The 15,426-nt window shown below is 45.0% G+C and overlaps 1 protein-coding gene and 2 long non-coding RNA genes across 6 annotated transcripts in view; 2 read left to right on the plus strand and 1 right to left on the minus strand.

Annotated features, from left to right (window-relative positions):
- The window catches only part of RACGAP1 (Rac GTPase activating protein 1), a 29,182-nt gene extending 22,169 nt beyond the window's left edge, over window positions 1-7,013 (plus strand). For all 4 annotated transcript variants that reach the window (XM_040488191.1, XM_040488193.1, XM_040488190.1 and 1 more), the window contains 7 exons: window positions 907-1,002; window positions 1,089-1,287; window positions 2,837-2,942; window positions 3,125-3,257; window positions 3,480-3,615; window positions 5,431-5,539; window positions 5,859-7,013. In XM_040488191.1, the coding sequence (XP_040344125.1) occupies window positions 907-1,002; window positions 1,089-1,287; window positions 2,837-2,942; window positions 3,125-3,257; window positions 3,480-3,615; window positions 5,431-5,539; window positions 5,859-5,934 (855 nt within the window). In that variant the 3' untranslated portion in view covers window positions 5,935-7,013. The remainder of the gene's footprint in view (window positions 1-906; window positions 1,003-1,088; window positions 1,288-2,836; window positions 2,943-3,124; window positions 3,258-3,479; window positions 3,616-5,430; window positions 5,540-5,858) is intronic.
- Window positions 7,014-7,614: 601 nt separating this feature from the next.
- On the minus strand, window positions 7,615-8,296 carry LOC121038596 (uncharacterized). The gene is made up of 2 exons (XR_005794413.1): window positions 7,943-8,296; window positions 7,615-7,742 (listed from the first exon to the last, which is right to left on the minus strand). It is a non-coding gene; the product is annotated as an uncharacterized LOC121038596 (long non-coding RNA).
- Window positions 8,297-10,102: 1,806 nt separating this feature from the next.
- The window catches only part of LOC121038600 (uncharacterized), a 51,855-nt gene continuing 46,531 nt past the window's right edge, over window positions 10,103-15,426 (plus strand). Inside the window, exon 1 of the long non-coding RNA XR_005794414.1 lies at window positions 10,103-10,604. This is a non-coding gene — a long non-coding RNA (uncharacterized LOC121038600). The remainder of the gene's footprint in view (window positions 10,605-15,426) is intronic.

The raw sequence follows: 15,426 nt of genomic DNA on the forward strand, positions 1-15,426 counted from the left end.
TTCCTTCCCCTCCACACTCTATTCCTATTTTGTAAAATTTCAAACATATACAGAAGTAGAGAGATTAGAATAATCCCTGGTTCCTGTCACTCAACTTCTGTGATTACTACTTCATGTCCAATGTTGATTTATCAATACCCCCATGTCCTCCTGGCCCTGTGTAGTGAATTGTGTTGAAACAAATCCCAGCCATCCTGTAATTTCATCTGTGAATGTACTTTCTCTTATGTTAGAGATATTCTATACTAGGCTATTAAGATTAGATTGCTTATTTCTAAACATTGATTCAATCTGTTAATTATTTATTGTATGACCAGTGTTAAGATTCAAAACAAAATGATTATGCTGCTATCCAGCCCCCGGCAAATCAAATGTTACTTTTTTTAATCTTAGGAGTTCTTATTTGTGCCTGTAATTGGTTACAAATTTTCTGTACTCTGATATAGAACCATGGAGTTCTCCCCTACAGATATGTTTGTGTCCCGAGCAACTGTGACTTGTGTTAAATAATTTTTCTTACTAAGAGTAATAGAAGTGTAAAAAGGTTTTCTTTTTTAGAATAATAAATTAGTTTATATTAAAGGCTATACCTGTAATCTTGTCATTGCTTGTTTTCTGAGGCCCTTGAGTAGAAGAGAAGCAGGAGTAGAGTTGTAGATAGTGGTCATATTACTTGTTCATGCAAGAATGTGGTACGTGACCAGAAACCAGTCCTGGTGTGGAGGTAGGAAAAAAAAAACAACAACAAACGGAGAGTCTCTGTTCTAATGTATGCTTTGGGAACAGGAATTTAAAAGTAAACATGACGTCCCAACCTGAGCATGAGTTTGGAGACGTTTTTCCTATTCCTCTTCATTTGCTGGTCTAAGTGGTAATAAATAATAACTTAAAACTCTCCCTTTTCAGGGAATCCTGGCAGATTATGTGTCCCAGACTTCTCCAATGATTCCCTCCATTGTTGTCCATTGCGTAAATGAGATTGAGCAGAGAGGGCTGACAGAGGTAAGAGTCAACCTTCAGAGAGCGTGAATCTGTTATTTGTGTTAATGATTAGGAGGTTCTTTCTGAAAGTGTCACCTTGATAATAGACAGGCCTGTATCGGATCTCTGGCTGTGACCGGACTGTAAAAGAGCTAAAAGAGAAATTCCTCAGAGTGAAAACTGTACCCCTCCTCAGCAAAGTGGATGATATCCATGCTATCTGTAGCCTCCTGAAGGACTTCCTTCGAAATCTCAAAGAACCCCTTCTGACCTTTCGGCTAAACAAGACTTTCATGGAAGCAGCAGGTAAGAGTAGATCTTTAATTCTAGAATGTGAGTGCCCCAGGGGCAGGAATTTTTGACTCTTCTGTTTACTGCCCAGTACAGTGCCTGCCATATAGTAGATGCTCAAATACTTTGATGAAGAATGCCTGTATCCATGTTCCTGGTGCCTGTCCTCTTCCTGTCTAAACTATACAGGGCGCAGGGGCGCCTGGGTGGCGCAGTCGGTTAAGCGTCCGACTTCAGCCAGGTCACGATCTCGCGGTCCGTGAGTTCGAGCCCCGCGTCGGGCTCTGGGCTGGTGGCTCGGAGCCTGGAGCCTGTTTCCGATTCTGTGTCTCCCTCTCTCTCTGCCCCTCCCCCGTTCATGCTCTGTCTCTCTCTGTCCCAAAAATAAATAAACGTTGAAAAAAAATTAAAAAAAAAAAAAATAAACTATACAGGGCGTTAACAGGGTTTGTTGTTGTTGTTATTTTTGGTAGAGTTTGAGATTGTCATTTTGAACTTGGAGCCATCTTTGGCTTCTTTTCCCCCACACCACATTTAATCCATTGGCAAATCTTGTCAGCAGAGGTCTTGTAAAATTTATCTTAAAATTGAAATTTGCCACTCCTACTACTACCCCTCTTGACATCTCTCATCCTGGAGTGACAGAAGAACCTAGTGTTTTCCCTTTTCTACTCTGGCCCTCAACACTGTGATCCTCATATAGTATCCAGAGGGGTCCTTTTAAAATTTATATTAGATGATAGCCCTTCTGTCTTTAGTATCTCCAGTGGCTTCCCATCACTCTCGGAATAAAATCCACAGCCCTTAACATGGCCCCAAAGACCCCACCTGTATGAGCTGGCTCCTTACGTCTCTAGCATCATTTCTCTCCATGCCCTTCCCTTCTTTCTTCTTCTCCACTTGTTGGGGTTCTTGCGACTCTTAGCACTTGACAAGCTCACTCCCATCTTGAGGCCCTCGCATTTGTTATTATTTCAGCCTGGAATGTATTTTCATGATTTGCCCTTCCTTCCTCCCTTTCTTTCTTTTGGGTTTCTTCTTGGGTGTCTTGTCCTCAAAAACACCTTTCCTGACCACCTTGTCCAAAATAACCGCTCCCATTACTTTCTAGCTTCCCCTGTGTATCACTACCTGATAGATACCTGCTTTTTGACTGACTCTAATAGAATGTAAGTTCCATGAGGCAAAGTCTTTGCTTAATTCCGCTTTACCTGAGCACTTAGAATAGTACCTGGTACATAGTGGGCCCTTGAACATGTTTTATAGATGAAAACCTTCTTGGTAATTGTAGTTGCTGCGGCTGTAGGCCTGCCTTCCCAGCACAAGGATTGCTAGCTGCTTTCCCTAACTGCAGGGGCCGATTTTTGTGAAGGTTCCGATTTCTAATATTGAGCTGTTGGCTAGTGTCCTGCTTGTTAATGAAATTGGAGTTCGTTTCAGTCATGAACCTAATCAGAAGTTTCAGAAGCTTACTGTATAGATGACACTTTGTGGTCGATCACTTGGAAGCCCGCTGTCAAGAGAAAGAAGTCTAGGCCTCTTGGTGCTTTCCTTTCATTTACAGAAATCCCAGATGAGGACAACAGCAAAGCTGCCATGTACCAGGCTATTGGTGACCTGCCCCAGGCCAACAGAGACACATTAGCTTTCCTTATGATTCACTTGCAGAGGTGAGTACAGCAGAAACTTGTTTCTGAGAGGTTGGGAATTTGCCACTGGGAGCATAATGTGGGTTGGGTGTTAGGGAGGGAACGTGAGGGGTGAATTGTTTTCTGGTAGATCTTATATTTTCTGGTAGATCTGCATTTAAGTGGATGGACAAAGTCTTCTAATTGAATATTCTCTTGTTTAGAGTGGCTCAGAGCCCAAATACTAAAATGGATGTGGCTAATCTGGCTAAAATCTTTGGGCCTACCATAGTTGCCCATGCTGTGCCTAATCCAGATCCAGTGGTAATGTTGCAGGACATCAAACGTCAGCCCAAGGTAGACAAGTGCATTTTGTGTGTGTGTGTGTGTGTGTGTGTGTGTGTGTAACATGTATGTGTGTTAATGTTATGCGAGTTTTAATGTATTTCATAAATACACAAAAACTTGTGTAACATTTCATATATATATAAAAACTTGTATAACATGATAAAATGAGAGAGTGGTGAGAGGTAAGCCCTGAGGTTTGGGGGTGTGCTAACATGTTTGGTGGCTTTTTAGGTGGTAGAGTGCCTGCTTTCACTGCCCCTGGAATATTGGAGTCGGTTCATGATGGTAGAACAAGAGAACGTTGATCCCATGCATGTCATTGAAAATTCAAATGCCTTTTCAACACCACAGACCCCAGATATTAAAGGTAAGGCCTGAGTTGTGCTTTTTTTTTTTTTTTTTTTAATAGTAGGCCAAAGTAGGGCTTGAACTCATGACCCTGAGTTTGAGACCTGAGCTGAGATCATAGTCAGATGCTTAACCAACTGAGTCACCCAGGTGCCCCCCAAGTTATGTTTCTTAAGGTACCTGACTTCTTCTCTAGTTCTGGCTATTTACTCTCTTCCTGCCTTTGCTAGAGCTATTTGGAATTCATATTCTTCAATAAAAAATTTTAAATTCATTATGAGGATTCTAACATTAAAGAAAATTTGTACAGTTCTACTATCCTTATTTTTTTTTTTATATTCATGAAACATGGTTCTCCTTTTCTTTATATACATGTGGATATTTTAAAAATATAACAATTCAGGGGGCGCCTGGGTGGTGCGGTCGGTTAAGCGTCCGACTTCAGCCAGGTCACGATCTCGCGGTCCGGGAGTTCGAGCCCCGCATCAGGCTCTGGGCTGATGGCTCAGAGCCTGGAGCCTGTTTCCGATTCTGTGTCTCCCTCTCTCTCTGCCCCTCCCCCATTCATGCTCTGTCTCTCTCTGTCCCAAAAAAAATAAATAAAAAAAAAAAGTTGAAAAAAAATATATAACAATTCAGATATAGTTTGATCTTATTTCACGTAGCATATTGTGAGAACTTTTCCTGTTACTATGTATCACTTTTATGGTTGTAAACTATAATTTAGTTACATGTTCTATTAAGAATTGGTGTATTTTTGAAAAAAATTAAAAAAAAAAAGAATTGGTGTTATTTATAACATATATGCCACGTCTTTATCCATTCATCCATCGATGGACATTTGGGCTCTTTCCATACGTTGGCTATTGTTGATAACCAACTTGATTTCTTTTTTTTTTTTTTTTTTTTTTTTTTTAATTTTTTTTAATTTTTTTTTTTTTTTAACGTTTATTTATTTTTGAGACAGGGAGAGACAGAGCATGAACAGGGGAGGGTCAGAGAGAGAGGGAGACAGAGAATATGAAGCAGGTCCAGGCTCTGAGCTGTCAGCACAGAGCCCGACGCGGGGCTAGAACTCACGGACCTCGAGATCATGACCTGAGCCGAGGTCGGCCGCCTAACCGACTGAGCCACCCAGGCGCCCCGCTAACCAACTTGATTTCTTAAAGGTTTTTGCCAATTTGTATTGCCACCAAAAATGCACGAGGCTGGTTTCTTCCAACTTTTACTGGCATTGGAGACCTATTCTTTATTTTTGCAAGATCCCTTTTTTTTTTTTAAACGTTTATTTATTTATTTTGAGAGAGCACGAACAGGGGTGGGGCGGAAAGAGATGGGGACAGAGAGAGAATCTCAAGCAGGTTCCACACACACACACACACACACACACACACACACACACACACACAGTGTGGAGCCCGATGCACAGGACTCAATTCCATGACCATGAGGTCATGACCTGAGCCTAAATCAAGAGTCGGGCATTTCACTGACTGAGCCCCCCAGGTGCCCCAAGATCCTTTTTAAGAAAGCATACTGTTTTTTCTAATACAGGTAAGAACCAAATGATCAGACGTTAGATTTGTGAAAGCTGGAGTTTGTGAATGGCCTCAATCAGGAAGTGAAAGTCAGCTATTCATTGAGCAGTTGCCTGCACAGTTCAAAAGATATACTGCTGTGTTACAAGACAATGACAGAAATGATCTCTGGGACTTTGGGCCTCTAACCTTAGCTCTTAAGTGCTTCATGGCATACTCAACTTAAAACTGGCCACTGACAAGGGTGCTTTCCTTTTTGTGCCTCCTTTAAAAATATGTCTTAACTTTGATTAAAGTGAGTTTACTGGGGCCCGTGACCACTCCTGAGCATCAGCTTCTCAAGACTCCTTCATCTAGTTCCCTGTCGCAGAGAGTCCGCTCCACCCTCACCAAGAACACGCCCAGGTATGTGGAACTGGCTGGCTTTGGAAGTAAAATAGGGCTGCTTCCTTAGGCCTCTTTTCCTATCACACCGAAGCTTATTGAAAGAAAAATTGAATGAGACCTGAGCTAGCAAGTAGGCATTAAAAGGTAATCTGGAGCCATAACAACCCCCTTTTTAAAAGGGTCTAAAGGTTTTGTTTCCCCTCTCATCTCAGGTGACAAAGAGTCGTTTACAGAGTAGTTGTGGAGGGCTTCCTATTTTTAGATGATAATATTAAATAATGTTACAGTTTACCGTTTTTTATAGACTCCATTTTCAGTTCATTTTCTTTTCTTTTAGATTTGGGAGCAAAAGCAAATCTGCCACCAACTTAGGACGACAAGGCAACTTTTTTGCTTCTCCAATGCTCAAGTGAAGTCATGTCTCCTGTTACTTGCCAGCATTTCCTGACTGCAGGAAGGCTGCACCTGTACTCTCTGCTCTGCAGCCTCCTGGACTCATTACTACTTTTAGCATTCTCCAGGCTTTTAATCAAGTTTAATTGTGCATGGGGGTTTTATTAAAACTATATATATCTCCCTCTCTTTCTCCTCAAGTAATGTAATATCAACACCTTGTGCAGTCATTGTTGGGAACTTGGGAGATCTCTCCTGCGGTAGAAAGGATGATACAGAATTCGTTGTGATTTTGCGGGGAGGCTGGAAGAAGGTGCATCCCCTTGGCTTAAAGCCAAATGCTGCTCATGGAAGTGATCTTTCTCTGGTGTTATTTAGAACTAATTTCCCTGAGACAATGACAGAATCCCCACCTCTTTGTTAAGATTGACTTGTCTCAGGGTGGGAGGTGGGAGGGCAGGGTAAAAAAAGGTTGGACAGAGGATTTGGGAGGGCTCCTTCTGAGAACTTGGAAGATCTTCCCCCGGCATGAACTAAGCTATCATGTGGAGCCTTCATAAAAATGGGATAGGACGAGGACAGAACTAGTAATGGGGGTGTGCTTAGCTTTGATTTGGATCGATTAGGTTTAATAGTGTTAAGTGGCACAACCTTGTAAAAGTGATATTCCTACTTGTATTTATCTCTAATGGGCCTCTGGCTGGACTTTGGGTTTGGCTGGGTTCAAAGCCAGTTTGCACTTCGGTTGAATTCATTCTGATGCTTGACCCTCCTGTCCCCTTGTCCATTGGAGCCCTACTTCTAAAGGTCATATGTCATCTATTTGGCGTCCCAGTTTGCAATTAAGAGTAGGCTATAAGGGAGATTGTCAATATTTTGTGTGGCAAGAAATGCCACACTCATTTTGTCTTTGCACTTTGGTTGCTAAACTCTTCCTATGGAACACAGCCACAGCTAGATAAATATGAACTTGTTCTTTTATTAAAATTATTTCCAATATCTATAAAAATGCTTTTTTCTGTAGAATGTTTTTGACCCATAGCGACCCTTTTCTGTAAAACACATATTTGGAAAAAAGTAAATAGTTTTTTCAAAATGACTATGAGGTTGATTTTCTTGTCTTGGAAGGTAACCTTCAACACTTTTTTTTAAGAAAATATTTTTCCTCAGCGTTTAGGTCTATTATTCATTTCCATTCCCTTCCCTCCCCCAATGCTGTCACCACCAAGAGTTTGTTTCTTCATTCCTCATTGTCTTTCATCGTCCAAATTGAAGTCCTAGATTTGTCCTTTGACTGTTACCTCTCATCTGAGGAAACCACTTTAAACAAAAACCAAACTTTTTAAACAAGTCTTTAGGGACCAGAATGGTGCAGTTAAAAAAAAAAAAAAAAAAAAAACGACTCTGGCTGGCTGACTGCCTGGAACATCCTTCACTGCTGGAAGTGCCTCTGGAGTGAGCTGGGATGATTAACTGAGGGCACCTGCACTTGGAACTCTGAAGCTGGTGAACAGAATGTATCTGAGATTGAGCGTAAACAGTTGCAGGCTTAATATGTAACCGCTGAGAGAGGAGGCAACCTACTGGCTCTTTTCCCGGGAGGTGGCAGCTCTCACAGCAGGGAGATTTTGCCTCAGCAAATTGAAAGAGGATGGGTCCTCTCTCCTCTTCCCCCCACCCCCTTTACACACACACGCCTGTTAAGTTTTATTTTTGTTTTAACTTTGTCCTAGATGCCATCTCTTTTCTTACGTCTGTGCAAGCCTGGTGTTGGCCCGGTTCCATATTTGCTGTTCTGTAGTATCTCCCCTTGGTGCATTTTAAGTCACTAATGTGGAGGAAGCAAATGGATTGTAGAATGTTAGTGAAGGCAAGACTACCCTATGCAGGAACTGATGGCCCATTAACGAAAAAGGAAATGGTCCTGTGTGTCAGATGTTGGCAGCCAGTTGCTCAGTTTTGGACTAGGCCAAGAGACCTCAGCCGTGAAAATAATTCTGATATTAGCAAAGGGAAATATGTACCCACCTTCAACTTCTTTAATAGTTCTTCATGTGGAACAGCTCGACTTTCGAGGGCTTTCTTAATTCAGTTGTGTCGCCTTGATGTGAGATTTAAGGAAAGGGTCCGGTGCTTTGGAGTAGCCGTCACACTGGCTCCTGCTCCTCACCCGTTCTGATGCTGCCTCTGACTCTGCCTGTAATGCAGTTAATGCATCTCTCACTTGCTAATAACCAGAATCTAAATCTTTAAATCCGTTCTCCATCAGTCTAGGTAAGACTCCTAAGTTTGATGTTTATTTAACTGGGCAAGCATTACATGGTTTGATTCAGCAGCAACAATTTGCATTTATTACTGGGTGTGTAATGATTTCTCCTTCCTTAAGAAGGCAAATTCATTGCTTGCAGAAATAGAAGGCACCTGAGTTTCCATCACAGGACAAGAGTGTTCAAGTGATTTACCGTGACAAAAATGGTCAGTTTTGGCTACGAACTGCACCTGTGGCATTGAAAGAGGTCTTGAATTCTTAAATTCATGCCTAAATTACTGGGCAGCACAAAGTGACGAATGCTGAGTGAGTGCAGGGAGCAAAGCTATCAGCCTTGCTGGGTTTGTTTTGTTACAGCAGGGCCTCCCTGCCCACCTCAAGCTTCAGACACACACACACACACATCTCATATACATATGGTATGTGATTTCCCGTTGGAAAAGCATCTGGGAGACCCATTGTGGCAAGCCGGGCATACCGAGCAGCGGTTTGCTTAATCACGTGTCACCTTTTCTTAGGCTCAGCTGTGAGCAGGGAAGGAGCTGTTATGGAGTCCCGATCTGGGAAGGAAGGGAGGCACAGAGCTCAGGGTTCAAGTCGGCACAGTGCATACAGTAGGGTGTCTTGATCCATGTGCTTTGATGATTTCCTTGATCACGACTCCGGTTTCAGCCACTGGTGTGAAAAGCTGTTAAGCATGCAGAGTCGGGGCATGTTAGTCATTGTGCTTTTAGTGTAAACAGGATTTGGAGACTGGTCACTTAACCTAGGAATTTAGTGATTTAAAAAAAAAAAAAAAGTCTCCCTGTAGGTGGTCTATTTTGTAAATAAGTGAAGGCCCCGAGCCAGGGGGTCCTTACCTTGTGTAATTTATTAGACTCTGGTTCTCAGAGTCTGTATTTGTTGATGGTTTCTATTCACGAAGTCAGGCAGAAGGCAGTTTGACGTCACCAGGAATAACCTTGTAGTGTGTGGGAGCCTTGTCCTCCGCAGTTGTGTGGGATGGGAAAGGAGGCCACTTTTCAGGGACTCAGAGTTGGAAGCAGGAATTTTCCTTTTGTCTACCTTCTCCCTTTGTAACTCTTGCCAGTTTCATTTAGTTGCATTGTTTTTATACAGATTGCTCTCACATCTCACACAGTTGGACACCATCTGCGTGCTAGGCTCAGACACGTGTAAGTGGATATTTAGATTTCTAATAAAGCACTTGCCAGTTAATATCCTCTCCGGCCATCGGTAAAGATGGAATTAACTGATTCCTCTAGGAAATGCGATACGGTGATCGGCAATATATCAAGTGCTTTCATTCATCATCTTGATGTCACAACACCCATGTGGGGTGGGCAGGTGATCTTATCCCAACTGGTAAATTCAGAGGGGTGATTTGGCATAAATTTCCACAAACTAATCTCTAGTTTAGCTAGGATAAGAACCTGGGGATTAGAGCTCCCACCGGAGTTCAGCTGTGGTGCTTGCTATTTAAATCAGCATTGTGGGGTCTGTTGGAATATTATTAGGTATGTAAATGATTCCACTCAGGGCTGTATGTGGATGTGCTTATGTATAGATGACCCAGAAGGAGCAGGGTGGCCTAGACTGCCGGGAAAAGCATTTGGGACAGGAGAATGGAATGTCTTTCTTAATGGTTGGGCTTATTGTCTTATAGAGGTGGATGTCCTGGGCATGGTGGTCCAGGGCTATTTTCTTCTTTTTTAATATTTATTTTTGAGAGAGAGAGATATGGGCAGGGAAAGGGGAGAGAGAGAGAGGGCGACACAGAATCTGAAGCAGGCTCCAGGCTCTGAGCTGTCAGCACAGAGCCTGATGTGGGGCTCAAAGCCACAAACCACAAGATCATGACCTGAGCCGAAGTTGGACGCTTAACCGACCGAGCCACCTAGGCGCCCCTCCAGGGCTGTTTTCTGTGTGGAAGGAGGAGGATGTGTTGGTGCGAATGTTTGCCGTTCCTCCTTGTGGGAGTCAGTTCTCGGGTCACCCATGTGCATCTTGTGTGCTCTGAAGCTCAGAGCCAAGAATAGGCAAGTCTCTGAGCCAAAGTCATCAGCCTGCTTCTAGAAACGTGTCAGCGGATTAGCTTATTGGCTTTCCCCCTGAGTGGCATTAGCTCTCACCCCATCTCATGTTCACCATCTGGCTTTGAGTAAGAAGTCTTCAAGTGATCTCTCTTGAGCAGCCTGCTCTGTGCCAGGGCTTTCTGAGGGCTGTTCAGCTTTCTTCCTCATCAACCCCAGGACCCGTTGCTCTCCAAGAAGTAGTCTGTTGTGTCCACACATATGCACACCTGGCATCAGAAGAATACTTCAGGCCTCAGAGGGAACAAAATCAGCTCAAAGGAGAATGAGTCTGTGTGGTCAGTGGCCTAAAGTCTTTTGTTGTCAAAACAAGTGGATTTGTCTTTAGGTAAGTTTTTAAAATGGAGTTGCTGGGGCGCTTGGGTGGCTCAGTCGGTTAAGCATCCGACTTCAGCTTAGGTCATGATCTCACAGCTCGTGAGTTCAAGCCCCGAGTGTGGCTCTGTGCTGACAGCTCAGAGCCTGGAGCCTGCTTCTGATTCTGTGTCCCTCTCTCTCTCTGCCCCTCCCCTGTTCCCACTCTGTCTCTCTCTCAAAAAACTAAGCATTAAAAAATAATAAAATAAAATGGAGTTGCTCCTGCCACAGAGAAAGCTCTTCCTGCCTGTGAGATAGTACAGTTTGTGCAGATTTTAGGAGAGCGAGACATACGAAGGGGCTGGGATTTTTCTTCCTCATTGGAAAGCAAGGCCCCAGGTGGGCTGCGTAAATGAACCACCTCTCCTCCTCCCAGGGAGCTGGCTGCTTTCTCCTCTTAGGTTAATATACGTTGACTGGGGCTAAACGCCTGATGCTTCTGGACAGAGTCCAGCCCCTCAGCAGAGCAGCCGCACTGGGGAGATACAGCTGCTGGCATTAAAGGGCTAAGCCCTTTCCAGCTGCTTTGCTTTAACGGGAACTGCCTGCAGTCGGCAGCTTAACGGAGCTGTTTTAGCCCGATTAGGAGGAAATGACTAATCTCGGCATCTTCTCATGGTACTGGCCTGAGGCTCTGGGGAAGATAACCCGGTAGGGTGGGAAGTGGTTGGATAAATGGTGTTGGAGTGCTAGCCGATTATCCCCTCAAAAATGGTGGCCCCTGCTTGACATGGTTTGTGTCATGTCATGGGGTTTTCTTCACTGGCCTCCCTGGCACTGAGGGAGAGGAGATGTTTACCATGTTGGGTGGCCTGGGTATTTAAAAGCTGGAATAGAGTTGAGAGCATATGAGGACAATGGTGCCCATCCCCCTTAGAGGAAGAAGACTTGAGACCCTCTCATGTGGTTCCCACTTTGGCCTTCCATTCCCCTTCACTTTAAAATCTGATGTAAAGAGCCAAGATCCAGAGGAGAAATGATCATTTTCTTGGTCATAAGATGCACTTAAAATATATTTTTTAAATATTTCTGAGGATTGGGATATCTTATAATCAATGACATCTTACAAATACAATGCAGTGTTTTTCTTTTTTTTAGTAGCTCATAAAATAGTGGTGCATCTTATTAACCATGTTATTTGGGCTAGAAGCGTTAGCTGTTCCTGGGAGGTAGGCTGTTGGCTAGACCAGATGTGGAGACCAGGGAACCTGCTACTTAGCTGTGGTCGAAGAGCTTTAAAACAGAGAGTTCCCTGCGTCTGAAGGAGGCTGCGGGATAGGAAAAGCAGGGCTCAGCCTTGGGACATCTAGCGCAAAGAGGCAGGCAGGCAATGTGTAGGATAGGATCAAAATCTGTCCCAGTCATGACCCATCCTGGAGCCATTTCATGTGACCCCCGAGTCGGGGAAAGGTAGCGAAAAGCCATTGTGAATCAGTGAGGCTATGACCAAAATAATAGTACTTCCTGGTGGAGTTCTGAAATCAGTACATAGTACTAAAACATTGGGGTGCTTTAACACGTAAAAGAGACTAGAGGTCTGTTTGGGCAGGGAGCTGGGAGTATTTCTTGCAATCCTTTGTCTAATTTGCTCACCAAATCCAGAATATCAGAGGTCTTTCCTCCTTTGAAACTGGAAGGCCATGGTTCGGGGACCCATAAAAAAAAAAAAGACAGTCAAGTTAAGGAAACTGTTGCCCTGAGACAAGGAGTAGAATAAAAACATAATTTTGTTTAAGAAGGTCTTCATGTTCCAATAGAGGTGTTCAAACAACTCCAGAGGGGTGTTCAGTGCCAGGATGGAGGTGTGTGTGTGCAGAGTGCTGTGGGAGCTCAGGAGTGGGCGGCTGGAGGCATAAGAGCCTCAGAGGTGATGACATTACAGCTGCGTCTCAGGATGAACAGGGCAGCTAGAGAGAGCCGGGAAGCACGTTCTGGGCGGAGAGGCACCTCCAGCCTGGTGCCTCATAACTGGACATCCCCAGCGACTGTCCTGGCCTCTCCTCTGATCTCGGCCCGGGCCCTGGCCTGGCTGGGCCTCGTTCCATATGTCCGTGCGGCTGGAGTGGAGTTGTTGGTCCCTGCCACCAGGGACCCAGCTCTGGCGATAACTGCCCCTTTAGCTGACTTAATCAGAGCTCTGACAGTTTTCACTTCCTCCTTTTCTACGCATTAACTGCAGTCTATTAATTAGTGCTGTCGGACACCACACTCCCATAAACCACCTTCACTAACCGAGCTCCCCTCCAGCTTTTGCTAACTATGCACTGCTCCTCAGTGTAGCTGCCCCTCCCTGAGAGGTGATTGCACATCTTGGCTGTGCAGACCCCCCGCCCCAGCTACTCAAGTGGACACTATTTGGCCAGATGCTTCTTGATTAGCTCTTAACTTCTCCCTTCCCTTCTTCACTCCCTGTCTTCCCCCTGACATTGCTGGGGCCTGGCACTGGCTTGGGGTTAACATCCCTCTCGATAGGGAGGGAGCTCTCTTCTCCTCGCGCTGCTTCAGGTCGTGAAGTGCAGTGCTGTGGGCCCAGAGGGACTGAGCCCATCGCTTCTCCTGACCCAGTGCACTCTCCCATCAAGACCCCAATCAGCTTGTTGCAGATCATTTGACCTTATTATAGATCAGAGATCACAGACTTTGATGTGTACTACCTTTTAAACCCTCAGCAACGATGGCTGCTCCCCTTATGTTTTCTTAGCTTTCATATAAAATTCCAGATGTTCAAAGCCCTGCATCTTTTTACCCCCTTATATCTGCCCAGACTCCTTACTCTCATTCCCTCAATCTTTCCACAAACCAGCTCTCAGCCATGATCACTCCAGTGCTCCAGTTCTCTGTTCTGGGGAAGTATTTCTTTCTTTCTTGGGTTTGATTCTTTTTTTTTTTTTTTTTAAGTTTACTTATTTTTAGTAATAAAAGCCAACGTGGGGCTTGAACTCACAACCCCAAGATCTGGTTGCATGTTCTTCTGAGTCAGCCAGGAGCCCTTTGGGTTTGATTCTTGACTCCTTTCCTCTGGGATCCTCCTCCCCCCAACAGACTCATACACACACACTCCTTTGCTTAAGCTAACTAAGGCTGGGGAATGGGGAGGAAGTGTTTCCTTCTTTAGTACTAGCCGGCTGGGCTGCGACTGGGCTGCATTTGAAACTGCCGGGGAGGCTGCTGAGCCATTGGCAGAGGGAACTGCAGTCTACCGCAGAGATGGGGACAGCCCTACCAGCCACTGAGATCTGTGTCAGGTGCCTTGCTAAACACATACATCCCATGTGGTTCCAGCCCTCTTATCACATAGACCCCATTCTCCAGATGAGGAAAGTGAGGCAGGATCCTTAAGAAACTTGCTCAAGTTCACACAGCTACATAACTGCCTGAGCCTATTTTTAAATGTTGTCAACCCTTTCAACCCCTATTATATCTTCATGTAGTCTTTTTTTTTTTTTTTTTTTTTTTTTTTTTTAATTTAAACTATGGTGCACAGAAACCTTTAAGTCAAAGTGATTTTGTTTGGAAGGTGGAAGTCTCTGGATAATTCTCTAGCCTTCTCCTCCTCTCCCCTCAGTCCAAAGTCCGAGGAGCCTAAATGTGTTCCAGAGCTTGGCCCCTTCCTGGGCTCTCTCCCTTCAGCCTTGCACAGTGTGGTCCCAGTGTGTCCTCTTTACAGCCCCGAGGTAGCAGTGGGGGCGGGAAGTGGAGAGGGGCTTCCTGCCAGCCAATGGGGGAGCGACAGCCCAGGCTCTGTGCTCACATCATCTGCTCCTGCTAAGACAATCATCAACATAAAAGGCTAATTGTATTAATCACCAAGGCACCCCCTCCCTTTTGGGAGAATTATGAATTGCAATTGCAGATGGCTCTACTGATTGAAGGCAGTGCTCAGCAGGGAGAAGGGCCAGATCAGATTACACACCATTAATTAAAAACTTCCCCTGACAAACAGGAGGAAGGGCGGGCACACCAAGGGTCTGCCTGGTTGGGTCTCCGTCCTCCCCATGGTCCTGCCCCCCATCCAGACCTAGGGGCCGGGACTGTGAAGCTTCTTTGCCCCTGGCTGGAACCTCTGAATTTGGCTCCCTGAGGGCCAGCCCTTCCCTCATCCAAACAGATGGCTGGCTGTCCTATTAAAGGGCTCCAGAGAAGGAGAAACTAACCTTTGGTTACTCATTCCTGTGTCTAACTTTGGATGCTCTTCAGATTCTAACCTATTTCCTCACTTTTCATGAAGCTTGTGTCTTCTTGCTCTAGTCTGTTCTGACAGAGCACAGCTCTAAAGATCTAGTTGTGAAATTAGCCCCCAGCTCTCTCTCCAAGCAGATCCCCTTACGTTTTTGGCCTGGAAGTTCCTGAGACAGAGGTTACACAGTCTGCTCTGGAGTAGTTGGGTTGGGGGGCGGGGGGGGGGGGGGGCTCAAGTGTGGGTGTGCATTCTCGTCCAGCTGCCCCTCCCTTGGAGCATAGGCGTCCTCAGCTGCTCTCATCCCGGCTCATCTGAACTTGTAACACCTGAATTCTCCTCTTGATCAATTACTGCCTCCCCTCCTTCCCCAGTTGCCCGGCCTCAGTCATTCATTCATCAAACTTTTATTGAGCACCCAGTGTGTGCTCTGCTCTGGGGACGCGGAGACAATTTGTCTAGGAGCTTCCGAGCCCACTGCAGGAGCTCCACCCCTCCTACCCTCTTCAACCTTCTAGTTCTTGTTTCCTTCCCTCCTCTGGCTGCAGCTCAGATAAGCCCCCCTGGAGCTCTATTTTGGAGAATTCTAAGCTGGAGCTGGGGAGACCTTAGGGGG

This window comes from Herpailurus yagouaroundi, unplaced genomic scaffold (genome assembly GCF_014898765.1).
Source record: "Herpailurus yagouaroundi ecotype Mexico unplaced genomic scaffold, PumYag 166, whole genome shotgun sequence".
Lineage (NCBI taxonomy): Eukaryota > Metazoa > Chordata > Mammalia > Carnivora > Felidae > Herpailurus > Herpailurus yagouaroundi.